At 35.1% G+C, this 21,257-nt stretch overlaps 3 protein-coding genes across 8 annotated transcripts; 1 reads left to right on the top strand and 2 right to left on the bottom strand.

Moving 5' to 3' along the window:
* The first annotated feature begins 1,586 nt into the window (after positions 1 to 1,586).
* On the top strand, positions 1,587 to 7,497 carry LOC114715365 (decapping 5-like protein). Of its 6 annotated transcripts, none has more exons than XM_028900202.1 (8): positions 1,587 to 2,014; positions 2,879 to 2,979; positions 3,938 to 4,009; positions 4,116 to 4,506; positions 4,597 to 5,015; positions 5,826 to 6,017; positions 6,161 to 6,271; positions 6,358 to 7,497. In XM_028900202.1, the coding sequence occupies exons 1-8, from the start codon at positions 1,852 to 1,854 to the stop codon at positions 6,502 to 6,504; spliced, it is 1,596 nt and encodes a 531-aa protein (XP_028756035.1). In that variant the 5' UTR covers positions 1,587 to 1,851; the 3' UTR covers positions 6,505 to 7,497. The 6 variants fall into 6 exon arrangements, with proteins under 6 accessions (XP_028756035.1, XP_028756038.1, XP_028756037.1 ...); XM_028900205.1 differs by having other exon boundaries at positions 4,116 to 4,689; positions 4,879 to 5,015; XM_028900204.1 differs by having other exon boundaries at positions 4,116 to 4,689; positions 4,816 to 5,015.
* LOC114715366 (uncharacterized) lies at positions 7,264 to 9,461 on the bottom strand. Its single transcript, XM_028900207.1, has 3 exons — positions 8,974 to 9,461; positions 8,676 to 8,878; positions 7,264 to 7,971 (listed from the first exon to the last, which is right to left on the bottom strand). Exons 1-3 carry the CDS (start codon positions 9,088 to 9,090, stop codon positions 7,734 to 7,736), a joined length of 558 nt encoding a protein of 185 aa, XP_028756040.1. The 5' UTR covers positions 9,091 to 9,461; the 3' UTR covers positions 7,264 to 7,733.
* Positions 9,462 to 11,295: 1,834 nt separating this feature from the next.
* LOC114715348 (long-chain-alcohol oxidase FAO4A) lies at positions 11,296 to 18,134 on the bottom strand. The gene is made up of 3 exons (XM_028900166.1): positions 17,579 to 18,134; positions 16,465 to 16,734; positions 11,296 to 13,419 (listed from the first exon to the last, which is right to left on the bottom strand). The coding sequence occupies exons 1-3, from the start codon at positions 18,038 to 18,040 to the stop codon at positions 11,554 to 11,556; spliced, it is 2,598 nt and encodes an 865-aa protein (XP_028755999.1). The 5' UTR covers positions 18,041 to 18,134; the 3' UTR covers positions 11,296 to 11,553.
* Positions 18,135 to 21,257: the final 3,123 nt, after the last annotated feature.

The raw sequence follows: 21,257 nt of genomic DNA, 5'->3' as shown, positions 1-21,257 counted from the left end.
CTTTATAAGATTAAATAAAAATTTGATACTTAATATATAAGATCTACTTAATTAATTTGGATGGATTAAGAAAAATAGTTAAATTAATCTTCTATAAAAAATATATGTTGATTTTTCTAAAATATCATCTTAAATTATAAATTAATTCTTACATTATCTTATTATAATCTATTATCCAAGTTTAAGACTTCCAGTCCAACTTCAACATTTTAAATTTTAAAGCTCAACCCATACTGATAATAATAGTCTTTTTATTTTAAAAAATACAGATAGGCTAGGGCAGGGGTTGGCCGAATTTGCACCCCAGCCTGATTTACCAGCTCTACTGGTGGATGACATGATGGAGATGATGTGCTTTAAATGTTGTGTTGAGGTGGGAGAAAGGCTCATTCATTGCTGTTTTCAAAGAGACAAATGCTACCTTTAGTCTTTAATATAAGAGCTAATTTGACTTTTAATTTGATTTTAGATATAAGATCCAAATCCATTTTATCTCTCATATTTATCTTTTTTTTTTAAAAGATAGTCCTTATAGTAACCGCACACATTAAATGTTTTATCAAATGATACTTAATTAACAAGGGTATGTTAGGAAAGATAATATCTATTTGTTACAAAAAACTAACTTAACTAATGTTTTTAATCTACTCAATTTATTCAACTAGCCCTTATACTAAAAGAATGAGTCATACGTTAGCATTCTCACCTAGTTAATGGTAATCTTTAACAAACAAGCTTAAAAACATGACATTACTTCAAAAGCACTCTTAATCATCTTATTTCTCTCCATGAGCTTTTTAAAGGGGCTTGTTTTAGTTTAAAATGTAAAGTGTCAATTTAGCTTGCGTTTTTTTCCAAACTACTAGTATCTCTATTACTTAGATATATTAAAAATACTACTGCCGAACGTTTAGATTGATTGGCTGTAGGGTCGTTTTAGCTTAACCAAGGTCAGAGTTCGATCCCGTTTGGAAACGCTTCAACGTGGAGTGGTGGGCAAGCTATCCATTAGGGAATACTTCACAAGTGCTGCTCTGGATTAGTCTGGGTCCGTTGAAAAGCCTGAAAGATGGCATTGGTCTAGGATATTGGGGGAGATCAACTCAAAAAAAAAACTACTCATCCGATCTTTAATATATGACTTAATTATTAAGTTAATTTTAATAATAAATCTAAGACTTATTTATCATATTTATCAATTTTTTTTAAATTATCTCTATGGATACTCTTTTAACTATAATCAAGTAAGTGAGGAAGGAAGGACATTAAGAAAGATAGTTATAGTGTTTTAGGAAAAACATGTCATATTTCTTATAATTAACTAACTTACCTAACTTTCTTAATCTAATCAAATTAGTTAAATAAGTCTTATATTAATGATCAGACGAGTAGTTTTTGTCAATGAGAATAATAATTAAAGTCGTATTTTAAGAAAAATCATATAACAATAAATTATTTTATTTTTTTAAATTGTTGGGAGGCAAAAAAGAAAAGAATCGGACAAATGATGTGGCTTACATGTCCAAGAGGAAGAAAACGCCACCAAGTACCAGGGTACGATAATGTATAGATGCCGGGGCCGAAGCCTGTCCAAATATGAGCCCGCGTTTTTCTTCGTTCAAGAGAAAATGACGATTCTTGTTCTTACCACCGAAACCTGGGGATTCATCTTCAGCGATTGAACCAACCCTCCCGGCAAACCCTAACGCTACAATCTGAACCTTTCACTTCGAGAAATTTTCTTCCTCTTCTTTTCCTGCATTTTTTTTTTTGCTAGTTCCCTCCCCTTCCTTCATCGCCAACTTCGCTCGAATTTCTATTTTCTCAAACAACGCTCATCTCATTCACTTCATGGCGAGTGATTCTGGCCCAAAACCTCTCCCTGCTTCGTCTTCAACTGCAGGGGAATCTTACATTGGGAGCTTTATCAGTCTGATTTCCAAGTACGAGATTCGTTACGAAGGCGTTTTGTATCACCTCGACGTCCGGGATTCCACCATTGGCTTGAAGAGCGGTACCTAGATTTTGTACTATTCTCTGCTTTCTATGAATGTTACTCTGTTTCAGGCTTTTAGTCAGGGATACGCGATTTTTTGGATGAATAATCTTTTGATAGGGTGTGGATGGTTTGGTTAGAACTGATGTCTTTTTGGCATTAACTTGCTGGTGTTTTGTTGAAAGAGTTTATGATGCTATTCGAGCTGGTAGAATATGCATTTGGTTGAACGGAACATGGGCCTGTGCTTGCTAGTACAATGGATTGTAAGAAGTCAAAGCATAGTAACCAAATAATTTGAACCCCAACATATTCAGTTATTAGTGTAAGGTTCAAGTCATTGGTGATGGAATCTAAAGAAGACTGAACCATCACTCTAGAATGTAAGTCATTGATATGAGTCGTTTGATTGGAGAGTCGAGCAAAATTTCGTATCCTGTTTTTTTTTTTTTGGATTCGGACATTGGAAATTTAAAGAATACTGAATCATCGCTCTACAATGAAAGAGTAAGCTTAGTGATCATATGGTTTGTTTTATGAAGTTACTTAAACCAACATTGGCAATTGACAGTGCCTGTGAAATCCACCTCCCTTTACCCATCCTTTTGCATGCGTATCATCTGTATGATATCTTTCTACAATTGAAGAAGAGTAGATGATTGACAGCACCCTTATACGTAATAGGCATTGGTGCTATTATGCTGTAGCATCATGTGTTTCCTGAAATCTTTCATATTACAAAGGAATTACTTCAAGCTATTCAGTGAATATGTTAATAATTTTTAGATCAGTGCATAATGGGATTGCTGCAGTTGCTTGACGAAATTTATGCAAATTTCTTCTTAAATTTGAATTTGAATTGCTTGTTATGTGATATTGCAGTCAGATCTTATGGGACGGAGGGGAGAAGAAAAGATGGTCCACAAGTTCCTCCAACTGACAAGGTTTATGAATACATTCTTTTTCGAGGGAGTGACATTAAGGTAACCAATGAAGCATAGTATACTTTCATCCAGCACCATAGCTTAACGTGGTGCTGTCAAGAAAAGTAACTGGACACTTGGCTCTCCAGTACTTATTTCTTAGGGGTGGGGGCTCTGATATGGTATTATTGTGTATAAATGAATTTGTATAGAGGATTTAAAGCCCTTTTCCATGTCCTTTGTTTCATTCATCAGCGCAAATTCAAATTGGTGATAGAATCTACATCTGTTTTTTGAATAAATTATAACTTCATAAATAACCTACACTTTTTTCATGTAATTGAAATAATTGGTGTCTTTCTAATTTATATGGTCTTTTTTCTTGGCTTGTCTTATTTTCATGGTAAGGTTAGTTCTTTTCTGGAACCCAAGTAACAGATCACCTTAGCCCTTCATTGACAAGTTCTTTTTTACTTTTTTTGCTGGTTATTTTCTCAGTGTGCGCTCATTAAGTTTCAAACTGATGACTTATATTGGCTTCCTTTAAAAGGGACTCTTTCTGGGGGATGTTCTGATGCTTTGCTGTATATCGAGATTTCATTGGACAAATTATAACTGAATTTTGGCATAAGTAGGCTTGGTGGAATTTGGGAATTTGAAGAATTGATTGGCCAGAATCGAATTTACCACCAGTTCTATCAAATATAAATCTCTGGACAACTGATGAAGAATAACTGAATAAGTCATCCTAACTGGAGCTGAATGTTTAAAACTGGAGAGCTACTGATAGAATCTAAAGTAGAATGGCCAAGGCTGATGTTGAATAGACTCCTATCCATCAATAATAGTGATCTGAAAGTTCCAAATCGGCTTGTTTGTCCGTTAACTATTGTTAGTTGTTGAGTATCCTATAGTTGATTCCATACTGAAGTAGGTTGAATCTAGGCTCTCTCCCTTAACTTCAACAACTTGTGGGTCTGAGCTGCTTTAGATTCTAATGAATTTTTCTCCTTTTCAGGATTTGCAGGTCAAGTCCCCCTCTACATCTATCAAAGAAGAACAGATGTTAAGTGATCCAGCTATTATCCAGGTGCTTCAAACTTTGGAAATGGAAAGAGAAAATTGTCGATGTTACTTTAGCCAGTGGATCTGGCATTTGTTTTGAAATTTTCTAATTTGTATTTTTTTTTTTCCAGTCACAATATTCTGAAGTGCCTTCAAATTCTCCTGTAACTTTAATGGGTGGGAGAAGTTTGACAGAATCAATTCAAAGGCAAGATACTCCTGTTATGACTGGTAGAGACATTACTCTTCCTGCCGGGTTGCCTTCCCATCAATCTGCAACGTTGACAGCCCCATCAGGTCAATCTGCTGTTACTCGCGTCTCTGATGCTCCTTCTTCCTCTACAACAATGTATTGGCCAGAATATAGTGGAATATCAGGAAGTAGCTCTCATTCTCTGCTGCAGTCTGGTCCTTTTCAGTCCCCTTCACGAGTGACACCTTTAAATACTCAGAGCTGGGTCCAAACTACTGAAAGTCAGTTACCTTCTTCAAAATTGGGCTGGACTACTTTACCAGAGCATGGTGAACCTGTCTCATCTATTGCTGCTTCATCTCTTGTAAATCCATTTTATGAACCTTCATCTTCCTCTTCACAAACTTTTGATTCTCTAGATGCTCCGTCTCTTTTGTCTTCTAAGGCACCGTTGCCCTATCATTCTTCTGTAGCTGAACCTAACATACCTTCATTATCTTCACCGTTTCAAGGTATAAATTCTGTCAATGATCAATTTTCCAGCAAAACTTATCCTTACATGGGATCAATGTTTCCTGAACAATCTGCCCATCATTCTGTTTCCTTGTCGATTGATTCTACTTCAGGCTCCTTGCCAGGACCTCATTCTTTTTCAACTCCAGACCAGTTTGCTCATTCTAGAGAGAATTTTGTTCCTTTAGTGCAGAATCAGATCCCTGATCAGAATCATATGGTTTCTCTGGCACCAACATCCCCTCGCCCCTCTTTTTTAGTACCTCCTCCAGGATTTCAAGCACCATTGTTGCCTTTACCTCCATTGCCAACTTCAGTGCACAAGGTTAGAGAATTCTCATTTCTTATTTTGTGGAAGCGAGTGGTGATGCTGTGGAAAGATTGATGACGACCTTCAGATAATGCCCTAAAGTGCACCCTGCACTTCAGGAGAGCCAAATACCACATGCTGTGCTGTTTATCTGTTGTTTTCATCTTGTTTGTATGAAGTCAAAGGTCATGACTAGACAGTCTTTTTTTTTTTGGGGGGGGGGGTTAGCTTTTGAAGATAATGATACACTTCCATTAAATTTGGATATAACGGGATAAAAAACAGGGAAAAAAAGGATGTTAAGTTATTAAAGGGTCTACGAATATATTAAATGTGCAGTCTAGCATGTCTTTGCCTGCTGGTTGGTGTTTGTGGCATTTTGAAATCTCTGTTCCTGGAAGTTTTACATTGAGGCGGCTCACTGATTTCTGTTTGAAATTTGTTACAGATCGAAATTTAGCAACTCTCTCTCTCTCTCTCTCTCACTCTCTCTCACACACACAAACACAAAACAAATTTGCTGAGCCTCCCAGGACTTCTTAGGTCCAATATATATTTGTTAAAACTGATAAGCCATTATTAAAAGGAGAAACTACAGCAGACTATATGATAAGTTTGCGTGCTTTCATGGCTATAGTGCAGGAGTTCTGCTTCTGCTATTGACTGATTAGAAACAAAAAAGAGAAAGAAAGCTCAACTTTTTGTACTTTCTTGTTTCATTTTATAATTTCTGTTCTTGTCTCGCAGTTTGGATGAATTTCAACGCATACTAAGGGGTGCATTTCAAAGTTGAAGTTATAATATTGGTTCTCTTTATTTTTGCAGCCTCAGTACTCAACTTCACGGTTCAGTGAAGAGTTTGATTTTGAGGCCATGAACGAAAAGTTCAAAAAGGATGAAGTATGGGGTTCTCTTGGGAGGGCATCTAAGACAATAGAAGGATTGGAGGATAATGCTCCGACTGACAGTTTGGGTGACAGAGAGTGTCGTGGGTTTCAAACTAACCCAAACCCTAAGGTACGAGTTGGAGTGCTTACACAGATGTTAGCATATTTGGTCGCTTAATTTGTTCATTGCAAAGTCATAAGTTTTACAGAATGCTGTTTTTGCGGTCTAAAACATGTTGCGTACTTAATAAGAGGCTTTTTTCCTGGTTGCAGCCTGCGTATAAGAAAGACGACTTCTTTGACACAATTTCATGTAACTCTCTCACTCGTGGATCAAGGAATGGACAGAATCGCCTATCCGAGAGAATGAAACTGGATTCTGAGGTCCGCAAACACATTAACTTAAATTGCTGGTTAGATATTGTCCAAAAATTGACAAGTTTTTTTTTTTTGGTCTGCTTGTTGTTCAGACGTTTGGCAATTTTCATCGGAGTCCTCCGATGGGTTATGGTGCCTATGTTACTGGACGCAATGAATATTACCAGAACTCATACAATATTGGAAGGGGTTATAACCATGGTGGAAGAGGGCGTGGCAGGAATATGCCTTTCTATTAGCAGCCATATTCTCTATTTCCTTAAGACCCATTGGTCTTTCCTTCCATCTGCTACTGGTTTCTCCCTTGTCTTCCTTAAGATCTCTGGCTTTGTTTGGAATTACGGGTTTCAAGACAAAATGACTTTAACACGTGTCTTGTGACTCCTTTTCCCATGGTGAGGTGCTAGAATATCAAACTTGAAGAATGCAGCCAGCTTCATGTCTTTTGGCCCATGACTGGCGTTTCAGCTTTACTTTTGTCTTTTGATCTTTTTTTGTCTATATAACAAACAGTAGCTGATAAAGCCATATAATGAAATACCAGATACGTTTTCTCAGTATTCTTATTTCTTTTCTTTCCATTCTGCCTCCTAATTTTCTCTGCCGGTTCATCCGGTCTGGAATCTTTGTCCTCGTATGCATGCTAATTCGTTTGTTATTGCTCAGTTTCGGCGTGATTGTTGCAATGACTATGCGAATGGATTGACTCAATGTTCATCATCTCTGACATCTAAAAGCCTGGTTTGAAATATACAGTATTGGGTACGAATTGCTTGATTTAAGGACATTGAATAGTCAGACTAAGCACGAGAATTGAATCTTGCTTTTGAAATGCTGACTAAATGTGAAGCTGGAATTCAAAGTAAGAAGGAGAGAAGCCAATTCCGAGAATATTCTTTTGTGGTCCCTGGCAGCTTAGAATTGTTAAAAGCCAAAAAAAAATAAAGAAGGAAAAAAGGCCGGTGGATCCAATGCAACTGGGCGGTGGATACATAATATTTATATATAATATAGACATCTCAGATAATCATTAATTTCTACAAGTGGAGTCCAAAATGGAGTTCCTGTCTGATGTATCTGTGTCTAGGATAGAGATGGTAGTATACAATAACAGTGTCTCTCGTATTGTAAAAACTGAGGGGGCGAAAAAATAAAAAAAAAACTATTGATCGGAGGATTGATTGGCTGGAGAGGGTCCAGTGAGACACTCTTTTTATTTTTTTGAAAAAAAAAGAAAGAATAGTATGGTATTCCTTTCTTTAGAAGCCTTTTATTTCCCCTTTCTTTCCAACTTGCGTCATTTGTTAACATTCTGTCATCCTCATTCCTCCACCCCATTCTTTGGTTTGTCTCAAAAGAAACCTCTGCTTTGATTCCTCCTCTGTTTCACATGCCAATTCTTTTTCTTTCTTTCTTTCTTTTCTTTTCTTTATCTGTAATAAATAATAACAATAAGTCTGTAACAATGTTACCCCATTTGTGCGTGTACTTTACGATTCTCATCTGCTTGTGTGGTCTTCACAGTGGAAAGCATTGATCCTGCTGTACAAGAAGCCAATGCCAGAAGGATCAATATGGCTGATCCAACGTAAGTGCCTCCTCTTACGATGTAGCACTCACCATTCAACCAACCTTCTCCATAAGGTTGTCTTCTGCTCATGCTTGTTGCTGATATCAGCATAACTACTGCAACCCCAAAGCTCAGCCTGTGCCAAATTAATCCACCAATTTTTTAAATTTTAATTTTAGTGTGCATTAAAGGCGAAAGTGATGGTCTTTTTTATGAATTTGTTTGTTTTAGGAATTTGCTGGTTTGTGAGCTGTTTGCAGGGCCTACCAAACTTAATTAAACATTTTGAGACATCATCATCTGTCATTCTGTCCCTAGTTATTTTAATGTCGATTTACGGGAAATGAATGTATGTATTAGATTAAAATGAACAAATTAATTTATAAACATGTGAGGGATTTTAAATAAAAAAAAAGATTAGTGAAGTCTTTTTCTATTCCTCTAGCCGTGTGTTCTGTCTCCTAAAAGTGCCAACGTGATATGCACGTGGCCGATTTGTCAATAATGGCGAGCCTGGTAAGAAACAAAGTCTAACAAGCAATGAACTGGCGTTCTATTTCATTGTCAAAAACAACGACACATGAGAATAGGAAATTTCGATTTGACACCAAGACTGGGAGGTGGCTTGCCACTTTCCAGAATCTGGATTATAGATATCTAACTTTCTTAGTTGCAAAATGGTCAATTCCATTAGGTAAAATTGATGATCATGCAATAACAATTAATTAATCAATCAATCAGATTTTGATTTCTGGCTCTTGAGTAGATGTTCTGAATGCGAAGTAACAACTAACACACAAGTACGCAAAAGAAAAAAGAAGAGAGATTGATCAAACGTACCAAGAGATCAGAAGCAGAACCTTTGCAATTGCTGGTATCTTAAAACTGACGTTTTTTTTCCCTCCTGAACAAGAATTCTTGAAGAAAGTAAAATTCCCAATAATCTGGGCAAAGAAGAGGCTGACCAGAGCCGCAATACCAAACCCAAATGCAGGGCTCGATGGCATGAAACACAATCTTCCATTCCATCTCAAATCCTCCTTCTGCAAAAACAAACAGTAAGAAAACAGGGCAAGAAAAAGAAACCTTTTAACACAGGCTTATAGCAACGACTACAATAAAAAGAACAAAATTTTACCTTATTTCTCTTGAACTCAGCTACAACACAGGAGAAGAAGGAGATTAGGCCGAAGAAAATGGAGATTATGATTATGAAGAAGATTCCTGTGAATCTGCGTCCAGGAGGATTTTCCATGGTGCGGTTGGAGTTGGTTATGTGACGAAGAGACTTGCAGAGAGAGAGAGAGAGAGAGAGAGAGGAAAGATAATAAGGCTTAAAAGCTACTCAAGGAAGAGAAGAGAGATGATGAGTTGGCGGTGCCCTGAAGATGAATTGGCCATCACCTTCCTCTTCGTTCTTGAGCAGCTTCTTGCTTTGAAATAGAGCTTCCTCTGGTTGTTGTTATTTTGACTTGCTTCCCAATAAGCCTTTCATTTCATTGCTATGAAGGAGATACCATTCCTAACTGTACGTGGACGGTTCTTTAGAAAAATCTTTTCATCAAGTAAAGCCTTCTTTGAGTTGGGTATTGGGTATATCGTGCCAGAATGGACTTCTAAGAACAACTATTTAATCCACAAAACTTGCTTTTACAAGAAACAGAAGAAAGTAAACAACTATCAATATCTTTTATTAAATGGATGGCTGGTTAACACATCAATCTTGAGGCACTTCTAATTTTCTTTTCTCCCTATGATTATTGGTCATTATCATAATCAATTGCTACTTGCTAACTTTTTGGGGGAGGCTTTTATGGGGTTCTTTCTTTTTTTTTTTTTTTCTTTTTCTTTTTAATATCTGACTTGCCATGACATAAGAAAAGTCTATATTCAATTTTCGAGCTTTAGCCCAAATAAAATAAGAAATAGCCATCTCTTCTTTGTGGGGTCATTGACTTTAGAATTTAGAACCAAAAGAGAAGGAAGATGAGAAGTGAAGATAATTGGGCTTATCCCAATTTCCCATTCCCTTCTCTTATTTGCCGGGGGCCTTGAAAGGTTCCTTCTTTGTGGTTTCCTAAAAGATTCAATCTTTTTTATTTTAATAATAATTTGAGATTCGATTCGAGTGAAGCATGCGGACTGAGGGGAAGCATCGATGCCATTTTTATTTCTTTTTCTGGAGAACAATCAATTATTTCCCAAATAAAGTTTTGACTTGGATTCTCTGGTGCTGGGATTCGCAATATGTTGAGATCGATCAGACTTTCTTTGTTTTCAATGCAAATGGGCAGGGCACAATGGACAAATTAAAAAGGGAAGTCTTGGTGAATAATTCCTAGTTATGAGCGTAATTTGGGTTTTGAAGTCCCATAGCACGAAATTCCTCCCTTGAATTTTTTTTTTTAAACGTGAATGTGTGAGTTCAAATTTTTTATAGTGGATAATAAGTGCATGAGTTATGATAAATAAAAAATTTCTAGTCCGGCATTAATTCATGATGGGAAAATCAAAAATGTGATCTATGTTATATTATCCTAATATCTTTTTCTAATTGTTCTTCGTTGATATGGGATATGGCTATTCTACTTTTTGACATGAGGCATTTTTCTTAAATAAAAAGACTCGGGTTCTTTTGATTTTGGAATTTCAAGTGATCTCAAGTTAACAACATGAAGGACTATAATTTGTACTTTTCAGAAACCTTATTTATGTGTGTAATTCATTTAATCCTTATTATGAATCCTACATGTTTTATTATTTTGTCTCTCAAGTATTAATTTTTTTCACTTAATATTATTAACTAACACTGAAAAAAATCTTAACTAAACAAACTTTTCTAACTAATCAGTTTCATTGAGGGTAATTTTAAAAGTTTATAAGAAATAATTGATTTTTAACTAATTTGCTTAGTTCATATAAAGTTGTTAATGGGTGTTTATAAAAAGTAGCAGGGGGATTAATAATGAGACATATGGGTATATCTAATCCTTCCGGTCAACCAAGAAGCAGTAAGTTCATCATGTGGGCAAAGGGACTTAATTCTGTAGTTGATTTAATATTATCAGGATCAAAGTGGAAACAATTAAGCCAATCTACTGTTTCTGATATTGGTCTTGTTCTGCTGCTCCAATTCTGGGTTCCAGTACATGAATGAAACTGGTGTCCTTATTGGAAGGATTTTCCTTCACTTGAGGATTTAGAACTTTATAGCAAGTTCATGAAAGAGGAAGACACTTTTTCTGATGACTATAGCTTCAACCTGCAGATCAAAGTGCCACGATCCTAGAGATCAAGCAGATCGATGCATGGATTTCATGTTATATACAAGAAGCTTTAAAGAGAAATTAAACACCATGCTTATTATATGCAAATAATATGACAAATGAATTGCAGTTTAGTTTTTAAGGAACGCAGGAACCAAACGTGCATATCCACATGTTGTTTGAAAATATCAAGATTCTCAAAATCATAAAGTGTCCAAACTGTACTCTAATTCACTCTTAAAAGAGGCTGTGAACTAAATTTCTCCAACCCTGCATACTTTATTGAACATTTCCTTTAGAGCACCTAGAAACAACTGAGATTTTCATTAAAAGCTATCATGATTGGGATGATCATTCTGTTCCCCCCCCCCCCCCCGGGGAAACAATTCTTATTTTCTGCCCAATGGTCTCAGTACCAGTGAGCTAAACCACAACATCACAAGGAAGATGCCTCATCTAGATTTCTTCCTTCTAAGAACTTCAAGCACAGATTGTGCAGTGCAATAAGCAATGGCCTGAACAGTGACCATTGGATTCACACCCAAAGCTGTTGGGAACACACTCGCGTCTGCCACATAAAGTCCCTCCACCTCCCATGTCTCCCCCATCTGGTTCACCGCCGATTCGCTCGGATTCGCCCCCATCCGGCAGCTTCCCATCTGATGTGCTGAGCATAATGGAGTTGACAGGTCTGTCAATGGCCTTGAGCTCTCCTCTTTCACAAACTTCTCAAACTCATGATAGCTTACCTTCTTCACATTCAAGCTCCTTCCTTTATCATTATGTGTCCCTATTTCTTCAGCCCCAGCAGCCGCAAGAATCCTTAGCACCTTCTCAATCCCTTTCTGCAGATTCTTCTCGTCAATGTCTTTCATCTTGTAACTGATGTTGTCTTGAGATCTCACTGTCCCTGATCCTAGATCTCTTGCAAGTGCGAATACATGGGCTGTTCGTGAAAACCTGCGCATTCGCTCTTTTATGTTGGTTCCAGAAACCCATGGCATTAGAAGAGAGAACACACCAGGATGCAATGCTGGTGTTTGTATCACAGCACCATATCCAGATTTCTCAAAATCTGCTACTACCGTTGACATTGCTGTCATTATCCCTCCTTCATAGCTCTTCTTATGTTTCTCAGGCCAAACCTCGGAATCATCAGATGAAGGCGTGTCTGGGAAGTATCCCCAAGCCATTGTTACTGGATGAAGATGCAAGTGTTTTCCTATGTTCTTGTTCTTCAACCCACTTCTTTTCAGCAATTCTGGAGTACACAGTGCTCCACATGCTACGATAGTAACCTTCGATTCAACCATACAAATGTCTTTAACTCCTTTGTATTCATACTCAAAAACTACTCCTTTTGCTGTTTGTCGATCTCTGTCTTTGTGTTTGTTGTGGATGACTTTAATGGCCGTGCAACTAGGAAGAATAGCTCCATTACCAGATTTAACTAAGTCCACAAGCCATGTCTCTGATGTGCCCTTCTTCTTCCCATCCTTACAGCCCATACCACACCAGCCACAGTAATGATCAGGTGGAGAATTTCGAGGAATCGTGCTCACAGGGTAACCCATTTCTTGGCAACCTCGTCTTAGAACAGCATTGTTGAAACCTTCATCATTGATTTCAGATTGAACTCCCATCTTCTCTGAGACAACATCCAAAGCTTCTCTGTATAGTTTGCTCTCGAAAAGTTCTAGCCCGTATTCTCGGCTCCATTCCTTGCAGACATGTTTTGGAGTTTTGATACAAGCCGACCAGTTAATTGCAGATCCTCCACCGACGGTTGATCCTGCTAGTATGAACATGCCCATATCATCAGTAGCAATGAGCCCATTAGAAAGGTACATTTGGTCCATGCTTGGTCCTTCAAGAAGAGTGAGATTGTTTCTTGCAGAGTAGTTTCCTTTCTCCAAGACCAGAACTTTGTAGCCGGCTTTAGCCAGGACTCCGGAGATTACACCTCCACCGGAGCCGGAACCGACGACCACCGCGTCGCATTGGATGACTAAGGAAGGAGATGAGGAGGTGGGGACTTTGTTTTTCCGGCGAAGGACGGTGACGGGGAATCCTCGACGTCGCAGAGCATCAATGGTGATGTCTCGGGGGCAGTCCACGTGGACAAGACCCTTGTAAAGTGGTCCCACAACCTCTTCGGCATCATCTTCCTCGTCACGATCTCCTCGTTTCTGGTCTTGTCCTCCTGCTTCCGTTGCTGTTCCCTGAAGGAAGTGGTCCTTCAACTGGGCTTTGAATTCCGGGTCGGGTCCCGTGTATCCTATTGCTTTCCATGTTAGATTGTCTTCTGCTTCGTCTAGCTGGTGAAAAGGAACGGGCCTCACATGAGTTCAAAGGTTCCGCCTTTCCAAGAAACCATTAAAGAAAAACACAAACAGATACACACACGCACATCATTATTGGGCCACGTAATCACAAGCCCATAAGCCCACATAGTTTAGAGTTTGGGATGGTAGTTTCACTATGCATATATCGAATCCAACCAAAGGTCCCGGGACGTGTGTTTCTTTTTGGTTTTTTTTTTAAATCACGTTACTTAAATTATGAAATTTCATGTCAGCCCAAAAAGGAAAATTATGAAATTTCATGTGCTATGGTACATTCAAGTGATTATTCGTCGCAAATAGCCTAGGATACAATGGTTGATTTGTTTTCCCAAAGGGAAAAAAAAAAAATTACTCTCATTGTAATATACTTCTATTAAAATGTTTTTATCTGGTGGCCGTGCAGGTTAGCTTAGGTATTAAATGGACCTAAATAGGCCTTGCAGAATTTAAATTTAAATATTTCTTATAAAAGAAACATTGTAAGCCAAATATAAAATATGTATGTATGGCTTTTGGAAAGTCTATATGTTTACCAGGCTAGTACTGTAATAAGTAAAAGGAAATAGTAGGTCTGGTAACTACGCATTGAAGAAGATTGTAGTCAGATAATACTCTTTGGACACTTAATACAGATCTAATTGAAAAGTTGATATTGTTCTATATATAAGACATATTTCATGTGTTCACCAAATTTTTTTTAAAATTAACTCCATTAATATTCTCCAATAATAATTAAGTATAAGAGAAGGAAGGAAATTAAAAAAAATGCTTAGAGTGTTTTTAAAAAAATATCATATTAACTAATTCAACTAACATTTTTAATCTATTCAAATTAATTAATTAGGTCTTAAATTAAGGAGGAGGAATAGTACATTCTTAATAAATGTGAAAAGATAGCATCCCATGTGGGGTTAAAATGGGAAATCACAATGCATATCTGGCTGTAAAATTTATTACTCTCTAATACTTAATATGATAGAATTTCCTCCACGTTACTAAATTTATCCTTAATTCATGTTATATACTCGTAAGGCCGCATTGATAATACTTAAAAATGTATAATAAGAAAAGTATTAATAAATACTGTACTTGATTTTTAAAATAACATGTAAAGTGGAGGAAAGTTGTATCTTTTCCGTGTAAAAACCTATTAATATATTTTGAAACCCAAGGTAGCAATAGCATTGTTGTTTTTTCGTTTTATGGGGAGAAAAGCTACTCACTCCATCTTATATAGTATAAACAACAACTAAATCAGATATATTCATCCAATGGTTTTGTAATGTAATGGCATGTAAATTGTTCTTCTTGTAAGTAGGAGGTCACAGAGTCGATCACATGTGTAACCTCAGGCGGTGAGTGCTTGTCCTTTTAATTAAAAAAATCACATAGATTAAAATATTGATTAAAACTAATTAAAAACAATAAATGTATAAGATATATTTTTTTAAAAAAAACTCTTATTTATGAAAATGATGGATAAAAAAGATAACAAGAAGAAATAAAGGAAAAGTGTAAATTTGCTTTAAAAATTTTAGTAAATTTATTCTCAAGGTTTTCATTCAGGAGTGTTGTGCGTCCGAAAAAATTTTTAGGTTCAATATTGTCCCAAAAATTTAAAATGTAACAATTTTGACTCTTGTTGTTAACCGTTAAAATATTAATATTAACCGTTAATATTTTTAATTTTAGAGAACAAAACTGCTACATTCTAAACTTTCATAGTAATATAAAACTCAAAAATACTTCTGAGTGTCTAACACTTTTAAAACAAATTTACATCTTAACTTTATATAAAACTAATACTATATTGAGAAAAAATGTGTATATAGGAGGGGGAGGAGTATTTATTTTTGGAGTGACCACATTGTTTAGGGCGCCCCGGAATGGGTTGTATTTTACGTTTTTTGAGGTGACACAAAACAAACACACTGTCTCACAAATCCAATAGCCTTAGACTTGTCAACCCCGTTCATATGGGCCACAGAAATCCCCACGACTTTCGAATTTAAATATTTAATTCCTCAATAAACTCAAAAAATAAATATAATAATATTCATAATAATTCATTAACAGAATAATTTATCATAAAATTTTATTTGATTAAAAAGAAGTTTTTTACATCTATCTATGACTTATAAATAATATATATTCTTTGTAGAAACACCAGTGATGATATATCTATGTATATATAAATTTTATTTATTTAAAAAAAAAAAGTTTCTTTCACTTGCGTTGATTGCGGGGCAGGGGTGCCATAAAAGAAGGGCATCTCCTAACCCGTGATTTGGTGGATTCTACGTGCCCTACCCACCCCCCCTCTCACCAACTTTTTCTTCCCTTCCGTCTCCAATATCATACGTATTATATTTATATGAATATGAATTGGGTCACTTGTACATATATATCGCCTATAAATTTATTAATTTAATCACTCACAAGTTAAAAAAATAAAAAATAAAAAAATATCTTACCCATCAATCAACTTTTCACACAATCTAGCTACCTATTGAATCTACGGAAAAATACATTATTGTTAACCAAGAATAAATTTTAAATATTATATATATAAATAAGGAAGTTAACATATATAAAAATTGGGGAGGGGAAAGAAACGAACTGGGTCAGATGTAGAGCACCAAAAAATGGAGGGAAATTGAATAGTAATATTATATACAGTACGACCGACATCTGGGTTGCCTTGAGTTCATGATTGGAATCTCGTAAGAACGAAGAAGCCATATTGGGGAATATGAAAATGACACGGCCTTCATGGCTTTCACAAATTAATTCTATCCCTCTCGTTCTTAAATATCACACCAGTGGGGGGCCCCACACATAGATTTTTCATTTTTTTCCTTTTTTACACATCAGCAGTCAAATCAACAACCCTCGTCGTCATAGATAGTGAAGAGATTTTTTTTTTTCCTTCACTTTTTTTTTTACGCCGTAGAAAGTTCAAAAATTTACTCACACACAACAAAGAATAAACAAATAATTAATTAATTAATAAATTACCTGGGTGAAGAAGGTGAGGAGGGTGAGGACTTTGAGGGTGCGAGCGAGCATGCGAAGGTGAGGGAAGGCGCTGGAGAACCAGGAGTTGATGATGCGGCGTCGTTTGTGCAGAGGGATGTGAGGCAGCGTGTGCAGGAAAGGCAGGCGAAGCGACACGCTGGGTCGCCCACACAGGATCGCTGTCCCCACCCACGTTGACATCATCCACAGCACCAACTTCAGTAACTCCGTGTTTGGGTGCTTCAGCTTCTCACTTATTATTCCTCCAACCTACACGCACTTCCATTTATTAACCTTTTTCCTTTCTCTCTACATAAACTCATATCCATCATCTTCAATTCTCCCTACATTTCTCACGCACTCTATGATCTAAACTATAAGTCACTCCCAATTCCAGTCTCCTCACCAAAACTCAACAAGCGATTCATTTGATTTCTGATGTATGTGTACCAACGATAAGTAAGGGGTAAGCTTGGAAAATGATAATTAATAACTCTTCAGATGACTTATTTTATGAATCGAGAATTTCTTCTAACTAGAAAGTCTCCTATATTTTGAGCCGGAAAAAACATATATATATATATATATATCCTTTTCTTTCCACCTTTTTTATTTTTTCATATCATATGTGGCTCATTTATTTTTCCAATACAAAAAGTACCTAAAACCTTAAAATCATAGACTTATACACACCCATTCTCTTATATATATAATCGAAATTTATCCGACGTGGAATTTTCCTAGCCCTTCTAATCATATCAACTCGTGTTATTTGACAATAAATTAATTTCAAAGGATCATCCATTTTCCTGTCAAAGAAGTAGAGTCGCCTTTGAAAGATGTCAGTAATAAAATATTACTGTAATATGCTTATGACTCTCTCTTGTTTTCCCCCACACACGCCTCTCTTCACTCTACACATGGCAAAACCCCACACAAAAGACTCACTAACCCAAAAAAAAAAAAAATACAAGATCATTGAAGAAAGCATTAACACACACTAAATTAGAATAAATTAAAGTCTCTGAAGCTATAGGGAGTAAAAATTGAAGATGATAGTAATTAAAACATATATGGTAATTAAAAAGAAGAATATACAGGGAGGCGAACGTACACGCTGGTCAGTTCCGGCCATGGAAGCGGAGGTGCGGAAGAAGGTGGCAACGGGGTCATGGGAGGGGTCAAGGGGAAAAACGACGTCGTTGATGGCGGGCAAGATGGCGTCGCAGAGGGCAGTTAGGGTTTTCATCTGCCTGGAGGAGAGAGAGTTGGCGGGAAGGGTTCGAAGATGATGCTGCCTCTCTCTCTCCCCTGTGAGCAGAAGCCTGTGGGTGTCTATGCTTCCGAGCTTCACCACACCCTCATCCTTGCAACTAAAATTGCTTCTCTTGCTCACTGATCCTAACCTGAAACTTCCCTTCCTAAAGCTCCCACTCCTACTTCTTCCTCCTATCCTCATAATCTCCGCCTCTTCCTCCATCGTTTCTTCTTCTTCTTCTTCTTCTTCTCTATCTGTGTGTATATATATATGAATCACAGTGCAGAAGCAGTGAACCCCTTTGGGTTTATATAACATATACGACCCCTCACAGGAGGGAGAGGAAGGGGGAGAGATTTTTCGTCGGAGTGGTGGGGGAAGGGAAGAGGAGCTTACTAATAATCCCGAAGCTTAAGTTCAAAGCTAGCCAGCTAAAGGGGAAAAAGGCACTTAAGTAGATATCAGATCAATCAAATCACTTTTCAAAACAAAACTTTAAGCTTTTATAAAGTACGGTCTAGCTACAGGATTCGGGAAGGACGTTGCCATAATTAAGAAAGAGAACATTTAGAATGTTAAGTCCAGCTGAATAATAGTTTAAAACTTCTTGCTACGGTGATATATTGTAAAAATACTCTCCTCTTCTAATCTTATTTTTATAAGTGTCAGAGAATATTTTTTTATCTTACTTACAAGTCTCATTATTAATTTTTTTATATGAATATATAATTTTGTTTTTTCTACTATTATTTTTTTTGAAAGAGTACTTAGACGTAGGTAAAGTTTGTTAATTTTTGAATATCTGTTGTTTGGTAAGATATTTCATTTTACAGCCACCTCATGTATATTATCAAAGTAAACAAATATAATACACGCTGTTCGTGATTTCGTTGGAACTTGGAATACTTTTCTACGTGCGATTTCAAGTTTATTTTTTGAGTTTATGCTTCCTATACTTTACGATTTAACATGTACAAATTAAGTAAGCCAGATGATGAATACCTAGTAATTGTTTGCCTATTACCTCAATACTTCCTTCTGTTCAAAATATAAGCTAAACTTTATCTATTTATATTTATTAAGAAACTAGTTAAAATCAATTTAAAATAATAAATATGTAAGGTATAGATTCATTTTTTCAAATATGCTTTTATTAATGAAGAGAATAAGTAAAAGATACAATAAATGAGTTAAAAAAAGAAAAAGAATATATGGGGGTAAAATTAAAAAAAAAACTCATTAAATGCTTAGACAAGAGTGAATGTTATCTTATAAAAAAAACTAAGTCCTTTTAACAAAGTTTAGCTTATATTTTGAACCAGAGAGAATATAACGATAGCCCTCCCTTTAATGTACATATTCAAATGTTAAAAAATTTAGAATTAAATGATGACAGTAATGTCCTAAAAACTTAAATGATAGTTTTCTCTTTTGTGGCTTGAATCTTACAGCATCAGTCTTTAATATAAAATCTAATTAGGTAATTTGAAGAAATTAAAAAAAATTAGTTAAATTAGTTATTTACAATAAATATGTGTTGTATTTCATAAAAAAACCTTTATTAATCATGTGTATTAGCTAAAACTACCATTTGATGGAATTTTAATATGTACAACTACTACAATAAGTACTTTAAAAAAATACTCCTCCGGTCCTTAATATAGGACCAAATTCTTAAGTTAGTTTTGGTCTTAAATATAAGACCCATTTCTCATATTTATCAATTTTTTCTAAATTATTTCTATGGATACTCTCTCAACCATAATTAAGTAGAAGAGAGAGGAGGTATTAAAAAAGATAATTATGGTGTTTTAGAAAAAATGTGTCACTTTTTTTTATAATCAACTAACTTATCTAATTTCCTTAATGTAATCAAATTAGTTAAATGTGTCTTATATTAAAAACCAGAGGAGTAGATAAATATATAAAAGACAGAGTGAATTAGAGTGCTCTTATATTAAGGACCATTGCTTACTATTTATTCTATGATTATATCATCACATAATTTTTTTTAGTGTTTTTGGTCATTAAATTTTTCAAGAAGACAATAAGCATACAATGAATTTTCTTTTTCTTTTTTTCTTTTTCCCGGGATCACATAATTACTTTCTTCTATAGGTCAGTGTCTGTGCGTGTGTGTCTTGCTATCTATTATGTTAAAGATCTAGTACAAAATATATTTAAAATCTATTAAAAACAAAAGATTGAAAATGAATAAAATTATTCTAATAAATTTACATTCATAGCCATCTATGAATAAAAATTCTGATGATGAATATGAGTCGAGTGTATATGATTATCAGAGTTTGAAACCCCTTGATGGAAAAGATAATTAACTCATTTCAAAACAATTGCCGCTTTCGAATATTATTATTAACATATTAATTATTTTACATCACTTTATTTTATATTAATGAAATTGAAAATAATGCTAGATGGATCATTATTAATTGTTTCTCATTATTTTATATATTTTAATATAAGAGTATTTGCGTTAGATTCAAATGGATGGATTCTATATATTCATTTATTAATTTATGAATAGAATGGTAGGTGGACCAATAATTGTTTAAAACGTCTTGGTTTGCATGGAAGTAAAGTAAATCGGATTATCTATAATTAATGAATAATATGATATTTAATAAATTTTATGCGATACATTATTTATCATTGATCTTGATTTAAAATATTTTTCGATTTTAAATATAAAGTCTTTTACGTAATTAACAGAATAGAAAAAAGTTAAATGGTTATTTATGATTACTACGACACTTTTCTGAAAATACCTATGTGGTTTAATAATTACAATTTAATATATGTAAATAAAAATGTCTCAATAAATGTAAGTATAATAAAAATAAATAATTAATGTGAAATATAACAAGAAATTCGACCTCATATTTATAAATAATCCAATACTCTTAAATAAATTTTATATTTTTAAGACCCGAGGGAACAATTTAATATTAATCTTCATAAATGTTTGTCATTTTGGACTTTGTGTTTTATTATCAAAATTATTGTCTTTCAAAACATAAAGAAATATATATTATTTTTTATTTCCCCCACTGTTTATCTCTTTCCATCAACGAAGATATTCAAGATAATATTTCATTGGCTTGGTAAACGATATTCAAATCCAATTTAGTGAAGTTATATTTTACTATTCCCTCTAGTATGTAATATAATGCATTGGTCGAAGTATTTTTGTGGTCCGAAATACACTTCTCCTATCTATAATAATAACATGTCTTGTTTCCCCTGAAATATTCCTCATTAAATTTGGGATCAATGAAATATAAAAGAGAAATTTGAGATTTATAAGGAGCAAGCTAATTAGGGCCGACCATCTATTAAAAGGTAAACATGCATGAAAAAAATTACTCCCTCCATTTCAAATATAACTTATTTTAAGCTATCATTGATAAGATGATTATTAAAGTTTTATTTTTATTCAGTTTTGCTCTTTTTTAACCACATGAGAAATTGGCCATAATAATAAAGTAAGGTGAGTAATATAATAAGACTTTTTATG

The sequence above is a fragment of the Neltuma alba genome, unplaced genomic scaffold (assembly GCF_004799145.2).
Source record: "Neltuma alba isolate B1F8T4 unplaced genomic scaffold, ASM479914v2 tig00011587_pilon, whole genome shotgun sequence".
Taxonomy (NCBI): domain Eukaryota; kingdom Viridiplantae; phylum Streptophyta; class Magnoliopsida; order Fabales; family Fabaceae; genus Neltuma; species Neltuma alba.
This window is presented reverse-complemented; position numbering and strand designations above follow the sequence as displayed.

Bases quoted from the DNA above. Each gene is read 5' to 3' on its own strand.
- LOC114715366 (XM_028900207.1), bottom strand. From the start codon at position 9,090: ATGGAAAATCCTCCTGGACGCAGATTCACAGGAATCTTCTTCATAATC. The intron at 8,879-8,973 runs GTAAAATTTTGT...TTGTTTTTGCAG, and splicing joins CTGAGTTCAAGAGAAATAAG to AAGGAGGATTTGAGATGGAA. The intron at 7,972-8,675 runs GTACGTTTGATC...AATTTGGCACAG, and splicing joins GTTCTGCTTCTGATCTCTTG to GCTGAGCTTTGGGGTTGCAG.
- LOC114715365 (XM_028900201.1), top strand. From the start codon at position 1,852: ATGGCGAGTGATTCTGGCCCAAAACCTCTCCCTGCTTCGTCTTCAACT. The intron at 5,016-5,825 runs GTTAGAGAATTC...TTATTTTTGCAG, and splicing joins TGCCAACTTCAGTGCACAAG to CCTCAGTACTCAACTTCACG. The intron at 6,018-6,160 runs GTACGAGTTGGA...TCCTGGTTGCAG, and splicing joins AAACTAACCCAAACCCTAAG to CCTGCGTATAAGAAAGACGA.
- LOC114715348 (XM_028900166.1), bottom strand. From the start codon at position 18,040: ATGTTATATAAACCCAAAGGGGTTCACTGCTTCTGCACTGTGATTCAT. The intron at 16,735-17,578 runs GTACGTTCGCCT...AAGTGCGTGTAG, and splicing joins TGGCCGGAACTGACCAGCGT to GTTGGAGGAATAATAAGTGA. The intron at 13,420-16,464 runs GTAATTTATTAA...CCTTTTCACCAG, and splicing joins TCCTCACCTTCTTCACCCAG to CTAGACGAAGCAGAAGACAA.